This window comes from Trachypithecus francoisi, unplaced genomic scaffold (assembly GCF_009764315.1).
Source record: "Trachypithecus francoisi isolate TF-2019V2 unplaced genomic scaffold, Tfra_2.0 Lachesis_group7, whole genome shotgun sequence".
Lineage (NCBI taxonomy): Eukaryota > Metazoa > Chordata > Mammalia > Primates > Cercopithecidae > Trachypithecus > Trachypithecus francoisi.
In genome coordinates, this window is record NW_022681472.1 from 95,951,841 (window position 1) to 95,974,681 (window position 22,841).

General features: G+C 40.3%; 1 protein-coding gene across 37 annotated transcripts in view; it reads right to left on the bottom strand.

Moving 5' to 3' along the window:
• PTK2 (protein tyrosine kinase 2) overlaps positions 1-22,841 on the bottom strand; it is a 366,245-nt gene that overhangs the window by 132,359 nt on the left and 211,045 nt on the right. For all 37 annotated transcript variants that reach the window (XM_033203331.1, XM_033203330.1, XM_033203297.1 and 34 more), the window contains 2 exons: positions 16,339-16,369; positions 12,168-12,220 (listed from right to left, as the gene is read on the bottom strand). In XM_033203331.1, coding sequence (XP_033059222.1) covers positions 12,168-12,220; positions 16,339-16,369 — 84 coding nt within the window. The remainder of the gene's footprint in view (positions 1-12,167; positions 12,221-16,338; positions 16,370-22,841) is intronic.

The window sequence follows — 22,841 nt, forward strand, 5'->3', positions numbered from 1 at the left end:
AGGGCAGCTCTTGCCCAGCTCAAACAGCTTGAGGCCACCAATCCTTCAAATGGGCTTATGCCAATGCAGGAGAGATGACCATATGACATCAGAGCTGCAAACTCTTCCCTCAGATCATGGTAATGCTACCCTTTTCTGAACATGCATTCTATGAAGAGTCAGGAAGCCTATGTGTGTGCAGATCACTTATTAACTCACTTTTCCTTATACCCCAATCACTTTTTCCCATGCCTTCAACTGCCCTGCTCCTTTATCCCATAAATATCCCTAAAACTTCATCTTTGGGGAGGCATATTTGACATTTGTTCTCTCATCTCCTCACACGGCAGCCTTGGGAATAAGATCTTTTCTCTTTGGCAAAACCTGTTGCCACAATGATTGGCTTGCTGCACATAGGGAAAAAATCTAACAGTAGTAGAGCAGGGAACATTCCTGACCAGGTAACAAGTGATAGAAGATAGACTGGCAACAAGTTAGACTTAATTGGGCTGGGCGTGGTGGCTCATGCCTGTAATCCCAGCACTTTGGGAGGTTGAGGCACACGGACCACTTGAGGACAGGAGTTTGAGACCAGCTAACATGGAGAAATACTGTCTCTACCAAAAATACAAAAATTAACCAAGTGTCTGTAGTTCTAGCTACTCAGGAGGCTAAGGCACAAGAATTGCTTGAACCCAGGAAGCGGAGATTGCAGTAAGCCAAGATCGCACCACTGCACTCCAGCCTGGGTGACAGAGAGAGGTTCTGTCTCCAAAAAAAAAAAAAAAAGTAGGAGATCTAATTGGGTGAGGACAAGTCATCTATTGTATCTATTGTGAGACCAAGGCAGGCAGCACTTACGGCTGGCAAATGCTGGAGGTTTAAGGAAAGGTTCAAAGTGGCTGTGAGACAGAACTGAAAGTAAGACCGAAGCAATGTGATTGTGCTACTCACTTGAAGGTTCAGTTGTGCTACAGCAGACACGGGACAGAACGAGCTGGCTTTACTGGCAGTGTTTCTGCCAAGTGAGTTAAAACAAACAAAACAGTAGGGCAGAGATGATGAGGACGTATGCCAGGGAAGGATACAATGATCAATCAGGGGTTTTAGGCTTGTTAAGAAACCAGAGAAGACACAAAAGTGTGATGTAGACAGCAGAATGGGGATGCGATCAAGGAACAAGCTAGAAAAATTGGAGGTAGTGGTCAGAGAGGGCTTTCTTAAAATTGAAATTATAGGAAAGTTATAGTTGTAGATAAAGTGTAGGCCCTACAGGAACGAGAATAGCAGACAGCACCATTGGAAGAATGGAGAGAAGAGGTGCTGGGGCTGGACACAGTGGGTCACACCTATAATCCCAGCACCTCGGGAGGCCAAGGAGGGGAGATCACCTGAGGTCAGGAGTTTGAGACCAGCTTGGCCAACACTGTGAAACACTGTCTCTACTAAAAATACAAAAAATTAGCTGAGTGTGGTGGCGCACCCCTGCAATCCCAGCTACTCGGGAGGCTGAGGCAGGAGAATCGCTTGAAACCGGGAGGTGGAGGTTGCAGTGAGCCAAGATTAGGCCACTGCACTCCAGCCTGGGCAACGGAGTGAGACTTCATCTCAAAAAAAAAAAAAAAAAAAAAAAGACGTGCTGGAAGAACCGCCTACCATGATTTCTGAAATCCTCCCAAACTACGATGGGGGATGCTGGAGAAGTGACAGTGAACTGGGTGCTCAGAACTTTGAGGATCATAGGATAGCCTTGTTCTGATATGTGAGATTCAAAGTTGGTGTTTTTGAGGGAGAAGCGTCTGAAAGGGGCAATGAAAAGGGATACTTGCCTCATCTCCAGTGCTAGTGCTACCATGGTTCTCAGACATCATCAGCAGGGCTACAGAGGCACCAAGGGGTATCAGTGACCTCCAGAGTTTTAGTTAGAGGAAGGTGACAAAGAGGAATATATAGAGAAGTCCCAGAAGACACAGGTGTAGTGTTTTAGAAGTTGGGGGAAACCAAGCAATGAAGACAAAACAGGGGGTATGCAGAGGGTATGCGAGCAACAACGGAGTCTGGGGCTTCTGGAGGAACAGGTATGAATGGGATAAAGAGCACAATGAGAATAGTTCAACTGGATCAGCATTTTCCTTTTTATTTCTAGTTACATAAGTAAGGCGATATTTTCCTTTGACCATACCTCTCAACTCTGTTCTTCTCCTTGGGCATGAGGGTGTGGTGCTGACAAAGCTGCACACTACCTGAGCTCTGTGTTCCAGGAAACAGGTTTCCCAGTAATCATCCAACCTGGGGTGGTCATGGGGGAACCTCCTATCCCAACACGCAAAAAACACACAAATTCATACTGACATTTTAAAAAGAAAATCTCAAAGAGTGACATCTGACTAGCAAGGGAAAATTTATTACTTTAAAAACTGGTAAATAAAGGAAAAGAAAAAGGCAGTTTTCCTGTCTTCCCAGAAGAAGCCTGTTACCAAGGGTAATGAAGCAGCTGGTGAGGGAAAGCTGTCTCTAGAAGTATTCCAGCTAAACAAAAGGGAGAAGAAATGGCAGGATTCACAGGGTTCCATTTTGTGGCCTCTGATGAAATCTAAGCATTAATGTCAATAGCTGCTAAAACTATTAGGTGAAATGCTCATGGGGACGTTCCCATGTATGGATCAGAGAATGATGGGACCTAAACCCATTGATTAGTCTTCACATCACAAAGAACAACCAGATGTACATCACCTATGAAGTTTTCCTGGCGGCGGGGGGGCGTGGGGGGGGGGGGAGAGGGGTGGGGCAGAAATCAAGCCCAAACTGGATCAAACTTCTCTAGATTCTAACAAGCAGCTTATGGGAAATAAAGGGGCCAGAAAAGAATAGGTTAAACAAAACAGCATCATAGAGATGTAATCAGCCTAATCCAGAATGAGAATAGGAAAGCAGACACAATTTCTTCAACAGATTAATTGCAACGAGTTAACAAACAATCAACAAGGTCTAGCTGACACATACAGGAGATGTTGCAAGCAAATTCACAAAGTACTTCTTGTCTGACTCTTGTTTAGACGAAACCACATATGAAAATGGGACAATAAGGGACATTTGAACACTGACTGGATAGCTGATAATGTTTTGTAAAAAAAAAGTCTCATCTTTTAGGAATAGTTATAGGTGAAATATGCCTTAGATTTGCTTTAGAATAACCAGCAGGGATTATGTGTGTATGTAAGTGGATGGAGGCAGAGGTGAAATAAAATTGGCCAGAAGATTTTAGTTGCTGAATCTGGGTGATGATGATATGAAAAATCATGATACAATTCTATTCTCTCTTTTCTGTATATGTCTGAAATTTTCCATAAAAAGTTTTAAAAACTCAAAATTCAAAAGCACAGTAGGCACTTAATATTTGTTCATTTCCATGGTCTCCTCTTTGTAAAGGCATCAACAATATTTTGTCTTGACTCATGCGGTTTGATTTTAATCTACAATTATTGTATAGCTATAAGCTACAAGCCGGGTAGGGGTAGACTTGAGGTCAAATTCTAGAATTTATATTTTAAACTTTTAAGCATTCCATTTAAAATTATTTTCTTCAAAGAAAAAAAACTGGGCCTTTTGATGTTAGCAATATTTATTTTATATTTGGTAAGATGATGATACTTGGGCTTCTTGTGTTTTAATAACCCATTTTTTAAAAAAGACTGAGAAGCTTAATTATTGTTAATAAGTTTCGCCAGAGGATCAAGATGGTTCATGAGCCAAGTATACCCAACACTGCCAACTGTGAAGCATTTATTTTATAAAGACAAAAATACATTTTTGTTTATAATACTCTCATATATTTCTTTCCCCTTTATAGCGTGGAGGCTGCTTGGGAGAAGATGGGAATAATCTCTTCTGGAAATAAAATTTTAAGACTGAGCTGGATTTCTGTGGGCTGGAACAAGTTTATAAAAACAAAAATCCACTTTTAATTTCTGTTGTACTCATTATTGCTCAGCTTTTCATTTAACCTTTTTAAAAATCTGAAAGTGCCTCAGGCTACTCCTTGCCAGGGAGGTCTGTGAGTTTCTGTCTGCACTGTCTGCACTTACTGCAGCTGAGACGAGAAGTTCAACTCAAGGGTGAAGGAGTGGTTCTGGGTCCTTTTTCAAGATACTACTTAACAACATACGATGTTGATATTTCAAAACCTACATGACTTCCAAGTATTCTTCTCAACTGCTTTAGAACCCATAGAAGAAAGGGTATGACTAAGAAGAACACTCAAATCTCAGTAGTGGCATAGGGAGTTCAAATGATGTAATGGTGGGAGGGAGGGCTATAGGAAAGAAGGTAGCACAGCTGGGCTATTTTGATTATTCACTTCCTTATTCATGCACAACACCATCAGCCAGTCTGTCTGTATGAAGTCAGTGACAACTGTACACTTCTCAATGGTTTGGAGTCTCTCCTAATACCAGACTGACTACAAAACACTATTCATGACTGTTGAAACTAGAATAATTTCCAGTGAGCCAGGTACTAGGAATATGTCAATAACATTCAACACCTATTACTTTGTGCACACAAAAATTATTAGTAGAATTAATTTGATTACATTATGTCACAAACCATATAATTCACAAAAATGAATTTATCTTTTAAAATTTAGTTGTTTTTTTGGGGGGAGGGGGGCAGGGTCTCTCTTTGTCACCCAGGATGGAGTACAGTGGAGTGATCTCAGCTCAATGCAATCTCCAAATCCCAAGGTCAAGGGATCCTCCTACCTCAGTCTTCTGAGTAGCTGGGACTATGGGCACACGCCACCACGCCTGGCTACATTTCTTGTAGAGACAGGGTTTCACCATGTTGCCCAGGCTGGTCTCAAACTCTTGGGCTCAAGCAATCTGCCTGCCTTGGCCTCCCAAAGTGCTAAGACTACAGGCGTGAGGCACTGTACCTGGCCTAAATTTAGTTTTATTTTACAATTTTCTCAGTGTCTCTTGGATTTGGTGGGGAAAAAAAAGAACTACTTATGTAACAGGTGATAGTGCTCTAAAATTAGGGTAAGGTTTTTTTTTTCTTTCCCCTTTTAATTCCTAAAGGCTAGCATTTAAATCAAGCTTTCAGCAACAGACAAAGGCTACCTTGGTAACCCACAGCATTATCAAAATTGAAACTAGAGTGTAAAACTAGACAGAAGAACCTTTTTCAAACTTGAATACAGGGCACATTTCTGAATTTTAATGAAAGAGTTGGAACTGAGTCAGTACTATCCTATTCCTAATAAATGGGGGGGGGGGGGAAGAACCTTAATGGAATCATGCTCAAACTCTTCCAAAGTATTATTCCCTTCCACACATTTATATCATCAAGCTTTGGAAATGAGTCAACACAGGCTAGGTGCGGGGGCTCACAGCTGTAATTCCAGCATTTTCAGAGGCAGAGGCAGGCGGATCGCTTGAGCCCAGGAGTTTGAGACCAGCCCGGGCAACATAGGGACACCCTGTCTCTACAAAAAAAAAATACAAAAATTCACCAGGCATGGTGGTGCACACCTGTAGTCCCAGCTACTTGGGAAGCCAAGGCAGGAGGAATGCTTGAGCCCGGGAGGTTGAGGCTGCAGTGAGCTGAGATCAAGCCACTGCATTCCAGCCTAGGTGACAGAGGGAGACCGTGTCTCCAAAAAAAAAAGAAAAAAAAAAAAGAAATAAATGAGTCAATATGGTCTAATGTAAAGAGAACAAACCTTGTAGTCCAAGATCAAGATTTCCAGCAGGCTATTACTTACTAGTTGCGTGAACTTGGCCAAACCACTTCAGCTCTGAGTGTCTTAATTTCATGTGTAAGGTGAAAATATTACGAAGACTCTCATGAGGTTTAAACAAAATGACACTTGTGGACGGGCCAGGCATGATCTCTAAGCCACATGCATATGTAAATAACCACCTGTATTTATAAGTGACATAGTCAAGAACAGGTAACAAACCTAGTATATCAGAGACCACACAGAAAGAGATAAAATGCAGTATTATAGACGATACCACCTTATATTTTATAGAACTTTACAGTTTACAAACCACCTTTGCATATACAAGTGAGCTGTTTTAGAATCTGTAATGAAGCAGCTTAATACAAAATACAAATAACATTTATTTCATTAGATGTTTTAATAGTTCAGAATAATTTCCAGTCACTAACCTGGAAAACCTAAAAGTAATCTTAAATAAAGGAAATTATGCTGCATGATAAACAACTGAACCAAAATAATCTGTTAGAAAATTAAAAATTTATTTAAATTGCAACAAATACTGAAAAAGTATCACAAAGGGCCAGGCGTGGTGGCTCAAGACTGTAATTTTAATTCTAGCACTTTGGGAGGCCGAGGTGGGTGGATCACCGGAGGTCAAGAGTTCAAGACCAGCCTGGCCAACATGGTAAAACCCCATCTCTACTAAAAATACAAAAACTAGCTGGGCATGGTGGTGCACAACTGTAGTCCCAGCTACTTGAGAGGCTGAGGCAGAAGAATTGCTTGAATGTGGGAGACGCAGGCTGCAGTGAGCCGAGATCACGCCACTGCATTCCAGCCTGTGCGACAGAGTGGGGGAAAAAAAAAAGTATCACAAAGTAGTATAATTGTCCTTTAGCATGAAGGGTTTAGAGACAATCAAATCAAGCATTTGAAAAAGATCACTACATTGGTTTATATGACAGAGATACAAATGAGAAAACGTGTATTATCTCCAGTCTCACACGTGTAATCCAAATATGTAACAAGAGCCACGTGCATAATGCAATGGTGCTACTATCAAGTGTTATCTTGTACTTCTGGTCATAATTAAGGTTTTACTGCTTGATCAAGGGCTTGGTTATTTTAGAAAAGAAAAAAAAAAAAACCCAAACACAATAATCAACCAAACAAAAACCCCAAGTTTGTACCTTCAAAATATTTAAAAGATAGCTTTACTCACTGATTTGGAACTACCTGATTTCTAGGGTAATTTTAACCCACACTACCACTGTTTAAGCACTCCCTCCCCGTAGATGCCACATCTCCTCTTTCAGCATACTTTATGAAAGACTGCAGCACTTGAATTTCAGATATGTTCTAAGTTGTACCTGAGCTCCACAATAAGCGTAAGTTTCTTTATAACTTAATAATTAGGCTAAAAAAAGACCTCTTTAGGTTCTCAGAAGAATACAGGCAGGAAAACATGTTGTTCTGTTAGATATTTTTGTAAATCTCTGTTAATCTTACACTTATTTTTATAGAGAAATACTGTGTGAATTTCAAAGATACACTGTTCATATATTCCACATCAACTGCCACTGCAATCTTACTGAAGGTGATCCAATAACTACCTTTATTTTGCAACGAATAATGAAAAAGTACCTGGTATCTTCTCTCTGGAATGTAAGGATATTACTTTATTTGCCATCAAGAGAGATCCATTAAGAGCTGCAAACTGTCCTAAAGTTATCTAAACCCTCACTTTTTCTGTTGGTTATCCTCTCCTCCCTTGCCCAACATCTCCCAGGAAAGAATGTAGAACCACTTACAATGATTCCTAGGAAAAAATCTAGAACAATTTACAGTGACAAGCTTACAGGTAACCCCTTGAGAGCCCCAGTGACACTGATTGCTCCAAATATTCCTGCCTTTCTGCTGTCTGTTCCCACTATCCAGAATGCATTCCTCTAAGTCCCAGCATACCTCCATACCTTATGGAGTTCATGGATTTATTTAAAAACAATTACAAAACTAATATCCCAGACAATAAAGAGATAAACAGAACATGTCTTTACATGCAATGGGTTCATGATTTTATGGACAAGATGGTTTCTAAAACACAATGACATCCATTTTAGGACTATGCATGAGAAAGAAACGTACAGTGCTCTATAGAACTCTGAAGAGGAAGAGTCCAGATCTTCTTAAAAGTAGTCAGGAAAGGTTTCTATGAGGTACTGACATGTGAACCCAGACTTGGGTCAGGTAAGAAGTCTTTGGTTGTGAAGAAAAATGGGAGAGCCAGACAAATCCCACAAAGACTCTCCATCTTCATCGATACTTGGGAGTGTAACAGTAGTTCATCAGTACAGGGGAGTAAACTCTCAAACTGCTCATGACAGGCAGTAGAGCCTAGAGGGTAATAATGACCTGAGTTCCAATCCTAGTGCCATCATTTTCAAGCTGTGTGACACTGAACAAGTTTGCTTACCTTTCTGAATTTAATTCTTCGTATCTGTGAAATGGAGAGACAATAAAGACCTTGCAAGGCCACTGTGGGATTAAATAATATTTAGCATTTATGAAGGGCTTTACAATCCCACAAGAGTTAATACATGTACAGGTATATTGTCATACAGGCCACAATTTTAAATAGCTTTCCTGTTGCTCTCAATTTACGTGCTTTATTTTACTATCTATGGTTTGACTCTTTCACAAGAACATAAACTCCATAAAGGGAGGGACGTGGCTTTGTTTTCTAGTAGACTCCAGTATCTAGAATTCTGTGCTTGGCATGCTGCAGGCACTCAAGAACTACCTGGTGGCTGGATTAATGTAAAAGTGAGGTCTCATCAATCCCTTATGGCTTGTTAGGGGTTAAATGAGGTATTGTATGACAGAAAAACAAGTAATTGCAGGTGGCATATAGTTGATTGCAGCCTCATCCTACTATCCTAGACACTGAACAGGCTCACTGTGGAGAAGCACATGCAGAATTTCACAAGGATCCAGGAGAAGTAGGGCCTCTACCACGGTGTATCAGCACTACATCCCACATAGTACAGTGTTTCCAGGTTGGCAGGTAAGAAATAACCCTGGGATTTAGTAATATTACTGTTTTTCTAGGTATTGGCTTAACAAAGATGTCCCTAGAAATGTCAATTACCAGCTTTGGGGCTAAGTGCAATGCACTGGTTCCTGGCCAGCTAGGCTGGTCAGTTTTTAGGTTTTATAGTTTTTGTGGAAGATAGAAACATAACACACCATTGAATGTCAGGATGATGGAAGGAAAGAAGGAAGGGAGGGCCAGAATGCAAGAAAAGAAATATGCCACACTTGTTTGTCTGGTTCCACATAAGTGAGCAAGTAGTAGGCAGAATGACTAAGGACAAACAAGACTCTGAACAATTAATGCTATGTCATTAAATATCCACTGGACACCGATTATTCTTTGCTTGGATTTTAAATCACCTAAGTGACAGTCATATATCGAAGTATTACTAACTCTGAAAGTGAAAATATTTTTACGTGTAATGATGAAAAGAGCAAGTCTGGATGGAATAGCTCAAGCAGAACAACAGAGATAAGGAGGTTGGGAGAGGCACAGCTACCAACTTTTTTTGGCTAAAAAACAATGCAGATGAGGCGGCGAGGGAGGACTGGAAAGGTGGGTGGTGGGCAAATAATGAAAGGTCTTGGAGGGCTAAGCTGAGGAGCCCAAACTTCATCTGATGGATACTAAATTATTACTAAAAGTTTCTGACCAGAGAACTGCCTATTTAAATCAACATGGTAGCAATTTAAGAACATGAGAAGGTACTGAAGTATGAACTCCTAGTTAAGGAATACCTAGGAAGAAACAATGAAAGCAGGATCACAAGTAATTCAGGTGGGTGTTAAAGCCAGACATTAGAATTTGAATAATGACTTCAGATTTTAGCAACTGTGTAACCTTGGGCAAATTATTTAACCTCTCTGGGACATAGTCTCCTCAGCTATACAATAAGAAAAACTATCTTATAGGTTTGTTGTAAGGAATAAATGAGATGATACATATACAAGAACACAGAACATAAACCTGAGGCTGGAACACAGTATCTACAAAAGTACTCACAAAATGCCAGCTAACTTTATTCTTAACGGGGTTCTGAAATAGGATGCAAACACTGAGATCATAAAGTGGGGGTTGGCTGAAGAAGTAAAATCCAAAAGTTTGGTGGTGACCAGCTGCTAAACGACACATCTGAGGTTTAAACCTTGAAAGGAGAGTATTGATTAAAAGAGATTAGTAAAATAGGAGAAAAAAAGATTTGAAGATACTACTGCTGGGGCCTATTTTATTACATTTCATTACTTTGTTACCCAAAGACAGATGCCAGAAATAGTCCTTATTAACATAATGGGACATTTCCCTTCTCTCTTGATCAAGTCTGGGGAGACTGTGGAGACAGTGTGTGGCAAGCACCAAAAGGGAAGTCCCCAGGGCTCATCCCAAAAGCTGCTTTACAGTTTGGCAAGAAGATGGACCAAAGGGCCTGTGAGTTATTCAAAGCCCTGCTCAAATCTCACCTACTCTACAGAACATCCTACAGAACATCCTTTGACGCCCAGCAGCTGCTCCCTCCTCCGGACTCCTATGACTGTAGCATGTGTGGTGGTCTCTCTCTCTCTCCAACTAGATTACAAACTCCATGAGGGCCTGGCAAGTTTGCCAACTCTCTGTACCCACCACAGACTGAACAAATGCGAACGCTGAGTGTTGTTTAGTGCCCCAGTGTCACTACTGGAAACTAGGGTTACTCCATGAAGTCACGACTAGGCTTACAAGGATGATTAACTGTTTAGCTGACAACATGCTGGCAACCCCGAAGCTGTCCATAAGACCAGCTCTAGCACTCCAACCTTCTACTTAACAGGGAAGTGAGCAATGATTTCTCGAGCAGTAGTACTTGGGCAGTATCACACACCATTCACCTTTATTGAGTATCTTTGCCAAGTGTGCAAATACAAGCAAAAATATTTCTTGAGGAAGGGCTTATGGGACATTTGTGCACAATTAAAAAGAAAAACAAACAAGGAAGCCAGGCCCAGTGGCTCACACCTATAATCCCAGCACTTTGGGAGGCCGAGGCAGGTGCATCATCTGAGATCAGGAGTTTGAGACCAGCCTGGCCAATATGGTGAAACCCCGTCTCTACTAAAAATACAAAAGCTAGCAGGGTATGGTGGTGGGCGCCTGTAATCCCAGTTACTTGGGAGGCTGAGGCAGGGGAATTGCTTGAACCTGGGAGGCAGAGGTTGCAGTGAGCTGAGACGGCATCACTGTACTCCAGCCTGGGCGACAGAGTGAGACTCTGTCTCAAAAAGAACTGATTCAAAATAAACAAGAATGGGGTCTTTTCTAAGTGAGATGCTAAAGTTAAAAGGAAACTATTATTTCAGAAATGTAACATATATGTATGCACATATATAAGAAAAATTATATATGTGCGTATACGGTTATATATGTACATATGTGCATATACAGATGTATATATTTGCATACATATTTTAAGATATCAAATGGGCCCATAGAAGATGCTTTCTCATCCTCCCCCTTTCCTTTATTTCCCACATTTTTAAATGGGGAAAAAGGCATATCTATTTTGAAACACACCAAGGTGGCCGGGCGCGGTGGCTCAAGCCTGTAATCCCAGCACTTTGGGAGGCCGAGACGGGCGGATCACGAGGTCAGGAGATCGAGACCATCCTGGCTAACCCAGTGAAACCTCGTCTCTACTAAAAAATACAAAAAAACTAGCCGGGCGCAGTGGCGGGCACCTGTAGTCCCAGCTACTGGGGAGGCTGAGGCAGGAGAAGGGCGTAAACCCAGGAGGCGGAGCTTGCAGTGAGCCAAGATCCGGTCACTGCACTCCAGCCTGGGCGACAGAGCGAGACTCCGTCTCAAAAAAAAAAAAAAAAAAAAAAAAAAGAAACACACCAAGGAAAGTACAACACAATCACACCAGCAAATAGTTAAGATAATGCTCATGCCAGTATCTTAACTATATTTTTAAAAAAGGAATATTCAAACAGCATATTAATTGTGAAATACAAAAATTGTTTTAAAATATCTCATATTTCCTGAACTTCAAAAAATAAATATGCAAAGTATATTCTACTGAATTGCAAAGATAAATTATAATGGCAACTTCATTCTGGATATGATTAACATGATATTATTAAAACCCAAAAATAATTTGGAATTCTATATAACTTGCTGAGTGATCTGGTATTTTACCTGTGTCCCATCTAAAAAAATAAAATCTATGAGCCATACTTAAAACTATTTAATGATGGTAAAATTATGCCAATTTGGATAGCCAGAATGCTTATTTTCATAAGCTATTCTAGAATGAAGCAATTATACCAAAAATAGACATCTATGATCATCTTACCCCATGAGAGTGCTTTTCGAGGTCTGCTACCTAGAGCCCCTTACCTGACACAGAGACGGCGTGTGTCCGCATGCCTTGCTTTTCGCTGTTGGCCAACCTGTGACAGACAAGAGCAAAGCTGTAAGCCCTGCAATTTCCCCAGGACCCCACCACTCGGCCTCATCAAGTAGGGAACTGCCTTGGATGAGGAAGACAAAATTTAGACAGGTGATTTCTTTAAAAATTGGATTCTATTAAAATAGCCAGGCTGCTTTAATGCTTTAAAGATCAGAAATTGGCCGGGCGCGGTGGCTCAAGCCTGTAATCCCAGCACTTTGGGAGGCCGAGACGGGCGGATCACGAGGTCAGGAGATCGAGACCATCCTGGCTAACACGGTGAAACCCCGTCTCTACTAAAAAATACAAAAAAATTAGCCAGGCATGGTGGCGGGCGCCTGTAGTCCCAGCTGCTCGGGAGGCTGAGGCAGGAGAATGGTGTGAACCTGGGAGGTGGAGCTTGCAGTGAGCCAAGATCTGGCCACTGCACTCCAGCCTGGGCGACAGAGCAAGACTCCGTCTCAAAAAAAAAAAAAAAAGATCAGAAATTAAAATACACAGCTGAAGGAATGCTGAACTGTTGTGAGAAAGATACTCTTGACAATAATTTTAAAAAATGCAATACAATTTAATCTGGTATGAATAGGTTAAATAAAAATGTAAATGTAAATGCTACACAGTAAAGGATTGCCCCAAAGTTATGAGAGAAAAACCATACACCTGGAAGTGAATTTTGCTCTCTAAAGCATAATATGAAATACTATAGTATGACTGGTCCTCCTTAAACTTATGACATGTAAAAAAATTCTCAAGAAATACATTAATATGTACTATTACTTACATACTTAAAAAAGTAATCTCACTGTATCTTGCTACTTGCTTCATGAAATGGTTTAATGCTAGTTTTACATATTTACCCACAAAAAATAAAAGTTTGGCCAAAAGTCTTCGTGCCATTTAAAAAATGCAAGTACAGTTAGTAAAAAATTTTTGGAAAGCACAAAACACAGGGAAAAAAGGAACCACACAGCCTTTAGATATCAAAGTCACCTGGTCTTTTTATAAAAGCAAACCTTTTCCAGATGAAACACTGACACTTAGAACAGTATAGGTTGAATATCTCTTATTCACAACGCTTGGAACTAGAGTGTTTCAAATTTCAGATGTTTTGGATTTTGGAATGTCTGCAGATACATAATGAGGAATCTAGGGGATAGGACACAAGTCTAAACATGAAATCTGTTTATGTTTCATATACACCTTATACATGTAACCTGAAAGTAATTTCATACAATATTTTAAATAATTTTGTGCACAAAACAAAGATTGGACTGCAACCTGTTACACATGAGGTCAGGTGAGGAAGTTTCGACTTGCTGCAACATGTTGGTCTCAAAAAGTTTCAAATTTTGGAGCATTTTGAACTCTGAAGTTCCAGATTAGAAATGCTCAACTTGTACATCGTTTTGAAGCACTATAACTATTTAATGTGAAACTCTTTAATCTCTATAATAATCACAGCAAACAGCTATAGACTTGTGTTCCTTTTATAGAATTCTCCAAATATTTGAAATTTTATATCTTTAGTATAAAAATGTCATCAAAATTGTTTTCTAACAACTCATTACTTTCTCTTCCATTGCAGCTACATGATTTATCACAACTTACCTTTGAACTATATTGGGCAGTCAGAGGACACACATTTTAAATCAATAAATTACATCATTTACTTCCTTGCTCTGTTGCCAAAACACTGGGGTTTTCCTTTGTCCGCACCACAATCATGTATGCTGTCGCTAAGCAACTTTCTCACGATAGCTTGGATTTCAGCATTTATCTGATCAATAGCAATAACGGTGTCCTGATGCTTTAAGATTTGTGAAAATTCCACTCTTGTAAAGTCTGCTTCATTTATTTAGTTTCCTGTATCTGTTAACACTTCTAATGTACTACCTTCCTCACTCACTTTCATACCTATGTTCATGATTCCTCTATATGTGTGTGTGTCTGTGTTTTAAGAAATGGGGTGGAGTCTCACGAAGTCACGCAGACTAGAGTGTGGTTGCTATTCACAGGCATGATCACAGTACAGTACAGCTCAAACTCCCGGGCTTCAGTGATCCTCCTGCCTCAGCCTCAGAACCACAGGAACACGCCACATTGACCAGCTTTGATTTTAATCCCAAAATTATTCCTTAACTTCCCACAACTAAAGGTACACTAAATAAACATTAGTTCCTGCCCTGATACGACCCCAAATGAACCTCTCTCAGACACTGCTGATGCTGTAGAGTGGACTGTCCAAAGCTAGAGGTGCACCAGCCACGTGCAGACCCTGCCTGTGTGAGGCCCACAGTAGTGCATATGACCTTGGCTGTCAGCAACTCGCCAGGTTGCCTGGGGAGGGCAGACAGGTTAAAAGGCCATGTTTAGGACTCTGGTAATTAATAACTAGAAACGATTATAGGAAAATATGATGGGGATGCTCTCCTGGCTTGCGGGTGGGTCAATGAGGTTTCTACAGGAAGTGATGTAGAATGAGACCTAGAAGATGAGTAGGGCTTAGCAAGGAAAAGCGGGTTGGAAGAAGAGTGGATCATGTAAAGACAGAATACTGGCAAAGGCCTTCAGGGAAAAGAAAGGATGCTTGCTCCTGGAATTCAAAAAAAAGTTCAGTGTACCTGAGGAATAGTATGAGGAGTAGCAAAAACCAAGGCTAAAGTGGGCAGGGAACAATCATGCGGGCTCCGGAAAGCTGGGTTAAGAATACTGCAAAGTATCCGAAGAGCAAGAGTAGGTCATCTAAGACATTTAATTAGGAAAGCTTCCTCAAGCAGTAGCACAGAGCACGGACAGGCTAAGGAGCAAAACTGGACAGACTGATTTAGCAGAAGTACACAGAAAAGAGTTAATGTAGCAGGACTGTGACTGACTTTACACGATTGTCCCTTGCCTGGTATCTGGGAACTCGGATTTTCACGGAGTTGCCACCAACCCCTGACAGGTATGGTACACTATGCCTAAAATGTTTGTACAAAAAATGTGGTTTATGCTGAACTCTTGCTTTCCCTCTGGGAGTGTGGAGTTTGGATGCATGCCAGGCAGAGAGTGCACGTATCAAGAACCCCCAGTAAAAACCTTGGGCACCAAGTCTCTATCGAGCTTTCTCAGTAGGCAACATTTCACACAGGTCGTCATAATCCATTGCTGGGGAATACAGAGTGTCCTGTGGCCTCCATTGGGAAGGGACCCTTGGAAGCTTGTGTCTGGTTTTCCCTGGACTTCACCCCATGCGCCTTCATCCTTTGCTGATTCTGCTTTGTATTTATCTGCTGTAACACATCATAGCTGAATCTTGTGACTCCTAGATCTTGGGGACCCCCAACACATGAGTATACTTGGGTAGCCCAGATAGCTAAACACAGGGGAGACACAGTGGGAAGGTGGTGAAGCAGATGGATCCATTTAGAACATGGAACTGGAGGAAACAGTAATGGACCGGATACGAAGAACAAGGAGAGGGACAGAACAAAGCTCAGGCCTTAAACCCTCTCTATTCCAGTGGCCTCTTAGGCTCACTGTTTCTCTTTAGTGTCTTGGAAAGTACAAATATCTCTGCAAGCACTTACCACACAGCTGTAACTGTGTGTTTACCTGTGTATCTGATTGTCTAGATTTTAGCACTCATATCTTAGTCCCCAGTTCCTAGCAAATTGGCTGAGAATATAAAATTATATAAGTTATTTTGGTATTACTATTTGATTCTTTTAATTTTGTAGATCAACACAACTACTATGAAATTCAGGAAATAAACAAGACAATTAACATAAATTATTTCTTTTAATTTTCATACTTGTAAAATAGCCAGAATGCCACATATTTTCAGGTTCTTGTAAAGATTAGCAATAACATATGAAGCAAATGTTTAACAACAGGCTCTCGACATTATGATTATTCTTTAGCTCTCCCATAGAACTTAAAGGAAAAATTGAAACTTTTTGATTAAGCCTAAATACTTAATAAAATTTAAAACTGACTTGATTTCTTTCTAGGATTGTTTCCTAGTTCCTTGATCATGTATATTGAATTTAATTTTTTTTAGGAAAATGAATAAAGCATGGAAATTTCCTTAAACTTCCCAACAAAACAAAATAGCAGTTAAAAAAAAGCAGTACTTACTTTGGTATTGATGGCAAAGCCCGTTCACCTTCTGCGGGGAAAAAGACAAGAGATGTATAAGGCTCTTTTTACTCCTTTTGAAAAGATGGTGCCTAGATTCAGGGAGGAAAGATGAGGCCTACGTTGGTATTCCAGCAATGACCCTTTAAAGAAAGTTGCTACACTGTCTACCTTAGGTTCTCATGGTTTTATTTTCAATATTTATAACAAACATAAACTGACTATTAGACACAATTGTTTAAAGGGTACTTGTTGCGGGAAGTCAGGGACCCTGAATGGAGGGACCAGCTGAAGCCGCGGCAAAAGAACATAAATTGTGAAGATTTCATGGACATTTATTAGTTCCCCAAATTAATACTTTTATAATTTCTTATGCCTGTATTTACTGCAATCTCTGAACATAAATTGTGAAGATTTCGTGGACACTTATCACTTCCCCAATCAATACCCTTGTGATTTCCTATGCCTGTCTTTACTTTAATCTCTTAATCCCTTCAGTCATCTTTTTCGTAAGCTAAGGAGGATGAATGTAGCCTCAGGACCCTGTGAGGATTGTGTCAACTGCACAAATTATTTGTAGAGCATGTGTGTTTGAACAATATGAAATCTGGGCATCTTAAAAAAAGAACAGGATAACAGCGATGTTTAGGGAACAAGAGAGGTAACTTTGAACTGGCCGGAACAGAGCCATATTTCTCCTCTTTCAAAAGCAAATGGGAGAAATATCGCTGAATTCTTTTTCTCAGCAAGGAACATCCCTGAGAAACAGAATGCGCCCTGAGGGTAGGCCTATGAACGACTCCCTGAAGGCGTGCTGTCTTTTATGGTCGAAGCTAAAGGGATGAAATAATCCCCCGACTCCTGTAGCTGAAGGGATGAAATAAGCCCTGGTCTCCTTTACCACTCCCAGGCTTATTAGGACAAGGAAAATTCCCACCTAATAAATTTTGGTCAGGCAGGTTGTCTGCTCTCAAACCCCGTTTCCTGATAAGATGTTATCAATGACAATGTGTACCCGAAACTTCATTAGCAATTTTAATTTCGCCCCATCCTGTGGTCCTGTGATCTCACCCTGCCTCCATTTGCTTTGTGATATTTTATTACCTTGTGAAGTATGTGATCTCTGTGACTCGTACCCTATTCGTGCACTCCCTCCCCTTTTGAAAATCGCTAATAAAAAGTTGCTGGTTTTATGCCTCAGGGAACATCATGGAATCTGCCGACATGTGATGTCTCCCCCAGCCATCCAGCTTTAAATTTCTCTCTTGTGCTCTTTCCCTTTATTTCTCAAACCAGCCAAGACACTTAGGAAACAGAAAAGAACCCATGTTAACCATCAGGAGCGGGTTCTCCCGATACATACGGCCTAATCCTAATAAAGAACTAAGATGCTAAGTTGGTAAAAGACTTCGTTCGCAGGAAACTAAAAGATGAAAGGTTTCTTAAGATTAGTCAACACTCCTTGTCAAAGGACCAGGCATTTTGATTTTGATAAAACTACTCACTAGTAACAACAGAAAAACCTGTGCAGGAAGCACAGAGAAACAGAAGGAAAGCAATTCCACAGGTGTGTGTGGCTGCCAATGGAATGAATGTATAAGACAAGCCAAGTCTCGGAGCTGTCACCCAAAGGAGCCGTGCACGTGGCTGGCTGGAAGGTGAGCCAGGCAGCTATCTACAGAGTTCAGGGTGAGCTACCTTTTTGCTGAGCAGGACACAGTGACTGGCTCATGCTGGCCTGACCACAGTGAAGCTGAGGACTTCGTTCAATGGTGAGGGAGACTCTTTCTTTCCTGCAGCCTTCATTTTGCAAACCAGGAAACATGGAGCCCTCCCTGGTTTAACCTCTTTAATTTGAATTAATGTAACAGCCCCCTAACTGGTCCTTTCTTCTAATCCATCTGAGCTAAATGATTTCAGAATAAACTTCCCAAATTACAAATTCATCAATCAAGCAAGTTATTATGCTTAACATTTTAGTGTCTCTCAAAAACTTTCAGGATGAGATTTAAACACCCCAGCTTAATTTACGAGGCACTGCTTCACTTCTCTCAGCACACAAACATTGCTCTGGCTGTCATCTTTGCATTGTGTCTGTGGAGTGGCACGGGAGGCTGAGGAGGCACCCATCTACCACTCACCACTCTGTGGTGCCCTTCTAGGCAGCTCCTTGGTGACACCTCGTGTAGTCACACTTGCTGTCCACAGTTCCTCTCCTTGCATTTGCCCTTGAATTCATTCTAATCAGTTCCCCCCACCCCCATACACGGAAAATACTCTTTCAACATCTCCAATGACATCTGCCTTGCTAAACCCAATTGTTCACTTACAGTTAGCAATTAACACAGCTCATCACTCTGTTCTTCTGACAGCTTCCCACCCTGGGCCTCCTGAACCTTGTACTATATTCTCATGGTTTTCTTCTGTCCTCTCAGGGCACCTCTTCTTCGTCTTCTTCATTGGTTCCTCCTTATCTCCCTGGCCTGAAGATTAGAGAACCCAGTGCTCACACCTGTACCTCTTAACCTCACTTCCTTGGTAACCTTATCCAGTTTCAAAGCGTCAAATACCACCCACACTTTGTAGCTCCCAAATGCACACCTCTAGCTTGGACCTCTCGCCTGACCTGAACTTCTCCATCTGGTTGTCTACCTGACACCTCCCTCTGGATGTCTGAAGGTTGCTGGGACTTGCCGATATTCAGAACTGAGTCCTGGTGGGTGCACCTGCATACTTCCCATTGTTCACGTGGAGCCAGCAGTCATTACAGGGCCTCGCTGCTCCCCAATCCATACCCAGTGCAGCAAATGCGAGGCTTTACTGTACAACTCTATTCAAAGTCCTCTTACTTGTCACTGTCATTTCAGAACCCCTGACCCAAATATCACTTGCCTACATCATAGTAATAGCCTCCTGATTGGTCCCTCTACTTTATCTGTACCCAGGCCGACTTACCGTGGTCTATTCTCAGCACGGCAGCCAGAGTACTTATTCTAGAACATAAACCAGATCACATTAACTCCTCTCTTCACACCCTCCAATGGCTTCCCAAATCACTGCGTACAAGCCAAAGCCCTTACAATGTCTTTACATCCTGACCAACCACTAGCCCTGGGATCACCCCGCTAGGCATTCTAGTGACCTGGGTCTCTGCTGTTCCAGGTATGCTTCCAGCACTCCCCAGCCTTTAATAGGGAATAGCCAGATATCCTTGTAGGTTCTGTTTTCCATCCCTTCAGGTGTGACTCTCTCAGTGGGACCTTCCCTGACAGCCTTATTTAAAATTGTATCCCTTACGTTCTTCCCTGTCTTATTTTTCTTGATACAGCTCAACACCATTTGATATATTACATGCTACAGTATTTATTTTCTCTATTAATTTACTCTGTTTATTGCATGTATGTCCTCACCTACAAGAAATTTCCATGCATGCAAAACCTTGTCTATTTTGTTTGCTGCTACAACCTCTATCCTAGAACTGTGCCTGGAAAATGGGAGGAGCTCAACAACTACATGTTGAAAGCATGCAGTGTTTGGTCTGGCCAATCTGCCTTTTCGGTATTACTTGTCACTATTCCCTGATTCTATACTGCTGCACATTGTACTCCCCTGAACATACCACACATGCCTTGAAAGGTGCTCTTCCTTCATTCAGGTAGAAACATTCCTCAATATTTCAAAGCTCAATTCAAGTTCTATTTCCTGCAGGGAGCCCGTCCTGGAATACCTCAGTCTGCACTGAGTGGCATCCTCTATGTTTCTGTTGCATCCACAGAGTATTTGCCACATATCATACTTCTCCACAGACTATTCAACCTGCCTAAGGTTACGGTAAGACTTAAGCTGCCCAAACGCATCCCTAATACCTAGCGGAGTATCTGGCACTTGGGAGACTCTCCAACCACTGTTTGGTAAAGAAAGAAAAAAATCAACCTAGGACCCCATGTTACTCTTTCTGAAAAACTGTTTAATTCTTCTAATTTGCAGAGATGGTTGTGAGGCTTAACGCTGTATACATACAATTCACTGCACATCATAGGAATTCAAGCCAAACTGCAAGCCATCACTTGTTGACATTCTGAACATCTATTTCAAGCAAAATAACCAAGCCACACCAGGAAGACCAAATTCAGAGTAACTGAAAAGACCTGATAAGTTTATTATCCCATGAACATGACCACCACCCACCACCAGCACCACCACCTTACTCATACCCAAATTGTTAATAATATAGCCTTTCAAATGACACATTCATGTGATTTCTGTTTGCACTCTGTTGAAATTTCTATTTTCTGAAAGAAAAAGGAATCCATTATTATATTTCTGGCTAATAGGAGACTTCCTAAGTAACTCGGCGTGGGTAGAAAGGCAGGTATAAAGAAGGAGATAAGCAACAGAAGGATTCTGAGAGAGTATTTTCATAAAGAGAATAATGGAACACAGAAAAATGGCAACAGACACCATCAGTAGAAGCAGCATTTAAGAAAACCCTAATGACTCACTATCTAAAATGTCTAATTCTAGGAGTTAATGTTTTTGTTCAAATGTACTTCCATTCTTCTTAGAAGTATTCATTAACTGAAACTGGTGACTTAACTTACCAGACTTTTTAATGCTTATAAATACAAAAGTTTGAAGACATACATACACATTTACATGTAGGTTTTTAATACATTAATAGAGCTATTTTTTAGACAGCTGCGTAGTATTACATCATGTATGCATACTCCCTCATTTATTAATTTTTGCTCATTTTTTGCTATTACAAACAATGCAATAGTGAATATCCTCCTCAGGTCAGTGGTTTGTATGACTGATTTCCAAGAGGCAGACAAATGGGCAGAGTACTCCTAAACTGTCTTCTGAAAATGTACCAATTTACAATGACATAAGCATGAGAGTGCATTCTCCAGAAGTCTTGCCAGTGGTGGTGATCAGGTTTCTTTAGTCAACGTAATAAATATAAAATGAAATATATCACTGTATCCATATATTCACTGAACATTTGTGTGTCCATTCCTCTAAAAGGTAACCCATTTTTATACTAGCTTGTCTTTTACTGAATGAGCTGGAAGAACACTTGAAAATGAGAAATTTTAATTACTTGTTATATGTGTCATAGATACTTTCCGCTGTCATCATAGCTTTAAAAATGTTACCTTGTACTAAACGAATTGTTTTAATAATGCAATTGTGCTCGCTTCAGCAGCACATAAGCGTTTTAATTATGCAATTAAACATAACAATTTTATTTTTACATCTTCCGGAATTTATGTCATACCTAAGCATTCACTCCCTCCCTTGAAATGTATTCACCATCATTCTATACATAGAAAACCTACTTAAAATTATGTAATTACAACTCTATATTACACTATTCACTTTCCTCTGAAAAAATGTTACTACAGAATTTTACTAACACTGCAAAATTGATTGTAAACTTTCTTTCAGGTAAGGTGTAGGTTAGATAATGTCCTACAGTAAGGGCCAAGATTATGCAGACTGTGGTGGAATGCAGTCCAGGACAATCTGGCCTGTGGCTCTTACTATGTTCTCCCCAGTAAAATCACCTTTTATTTTTATTTTTTAAAAATTAACTTATTTTTTTTTAGATACAGTCTTGCTATGTGGCCCAGGATGGTCTCAGATACCTGGCCTCAGGGATTCTCCTGTGTAGCTGGAATTACAGACATGAGCCACTATGACAAGGTAACATCTCTTTTAAAAGTACTTTAAAAATCCAAAGTAACTACGGTAGATCAAAGAACTAACAAAATGCATCTGGGCACACCCAGTTCACATGTAGAATGTACTGATCACTTATTACTGTCATGCTACGTTATGCAAATACACGTATACATGTATAAGTAGTTTATGATCTAGAGAAGACAGATGGGCATATATAACTATTATGTAAAGCATGTTTCCAGGAAAATGGTACATTAGAGTTGTAGAAACATGTTTAACATTTGAACTCTTAAAAAATCTCAATTAAAAAATGTACATGTGGTGTGTCAACATATATTTCTAACTACAACCCACTAAAGATGTTTGATGTTTGCCTTTAATATTATTTTAACTAGGCAATATATCTTCACCTCAGGGATCTATGACGAAATAGTTATATAATACATAAACATGCTATGAATGAGAATAAGAAAATTATCAAGTTTAATAATTCATTTTATAAAGACAATATAAAATTGGAAACAACCAATTCCCAAATCTAGCTTTTCATGACAAGCATTTTCATTAATGCTCTTTTCATATGAACAAATAGCTTAAAAAGCATCACATTTCATGTTTTGATATCAAAATGTTTCTCCCTAGAGATCAAAAAAAGCTAGCTAATAGCAAAATCAATATAGGAAGATGTTTACGTTTTAAACATGGAAGGCTCATTTAATGCCTGACATACCAATGTTATTTTTAAATGTGTATTTCAAGGACCTTTTGGTAAACTGAAGATAAAAGATGAAAAATTATTTACTAAAAAGGAAATG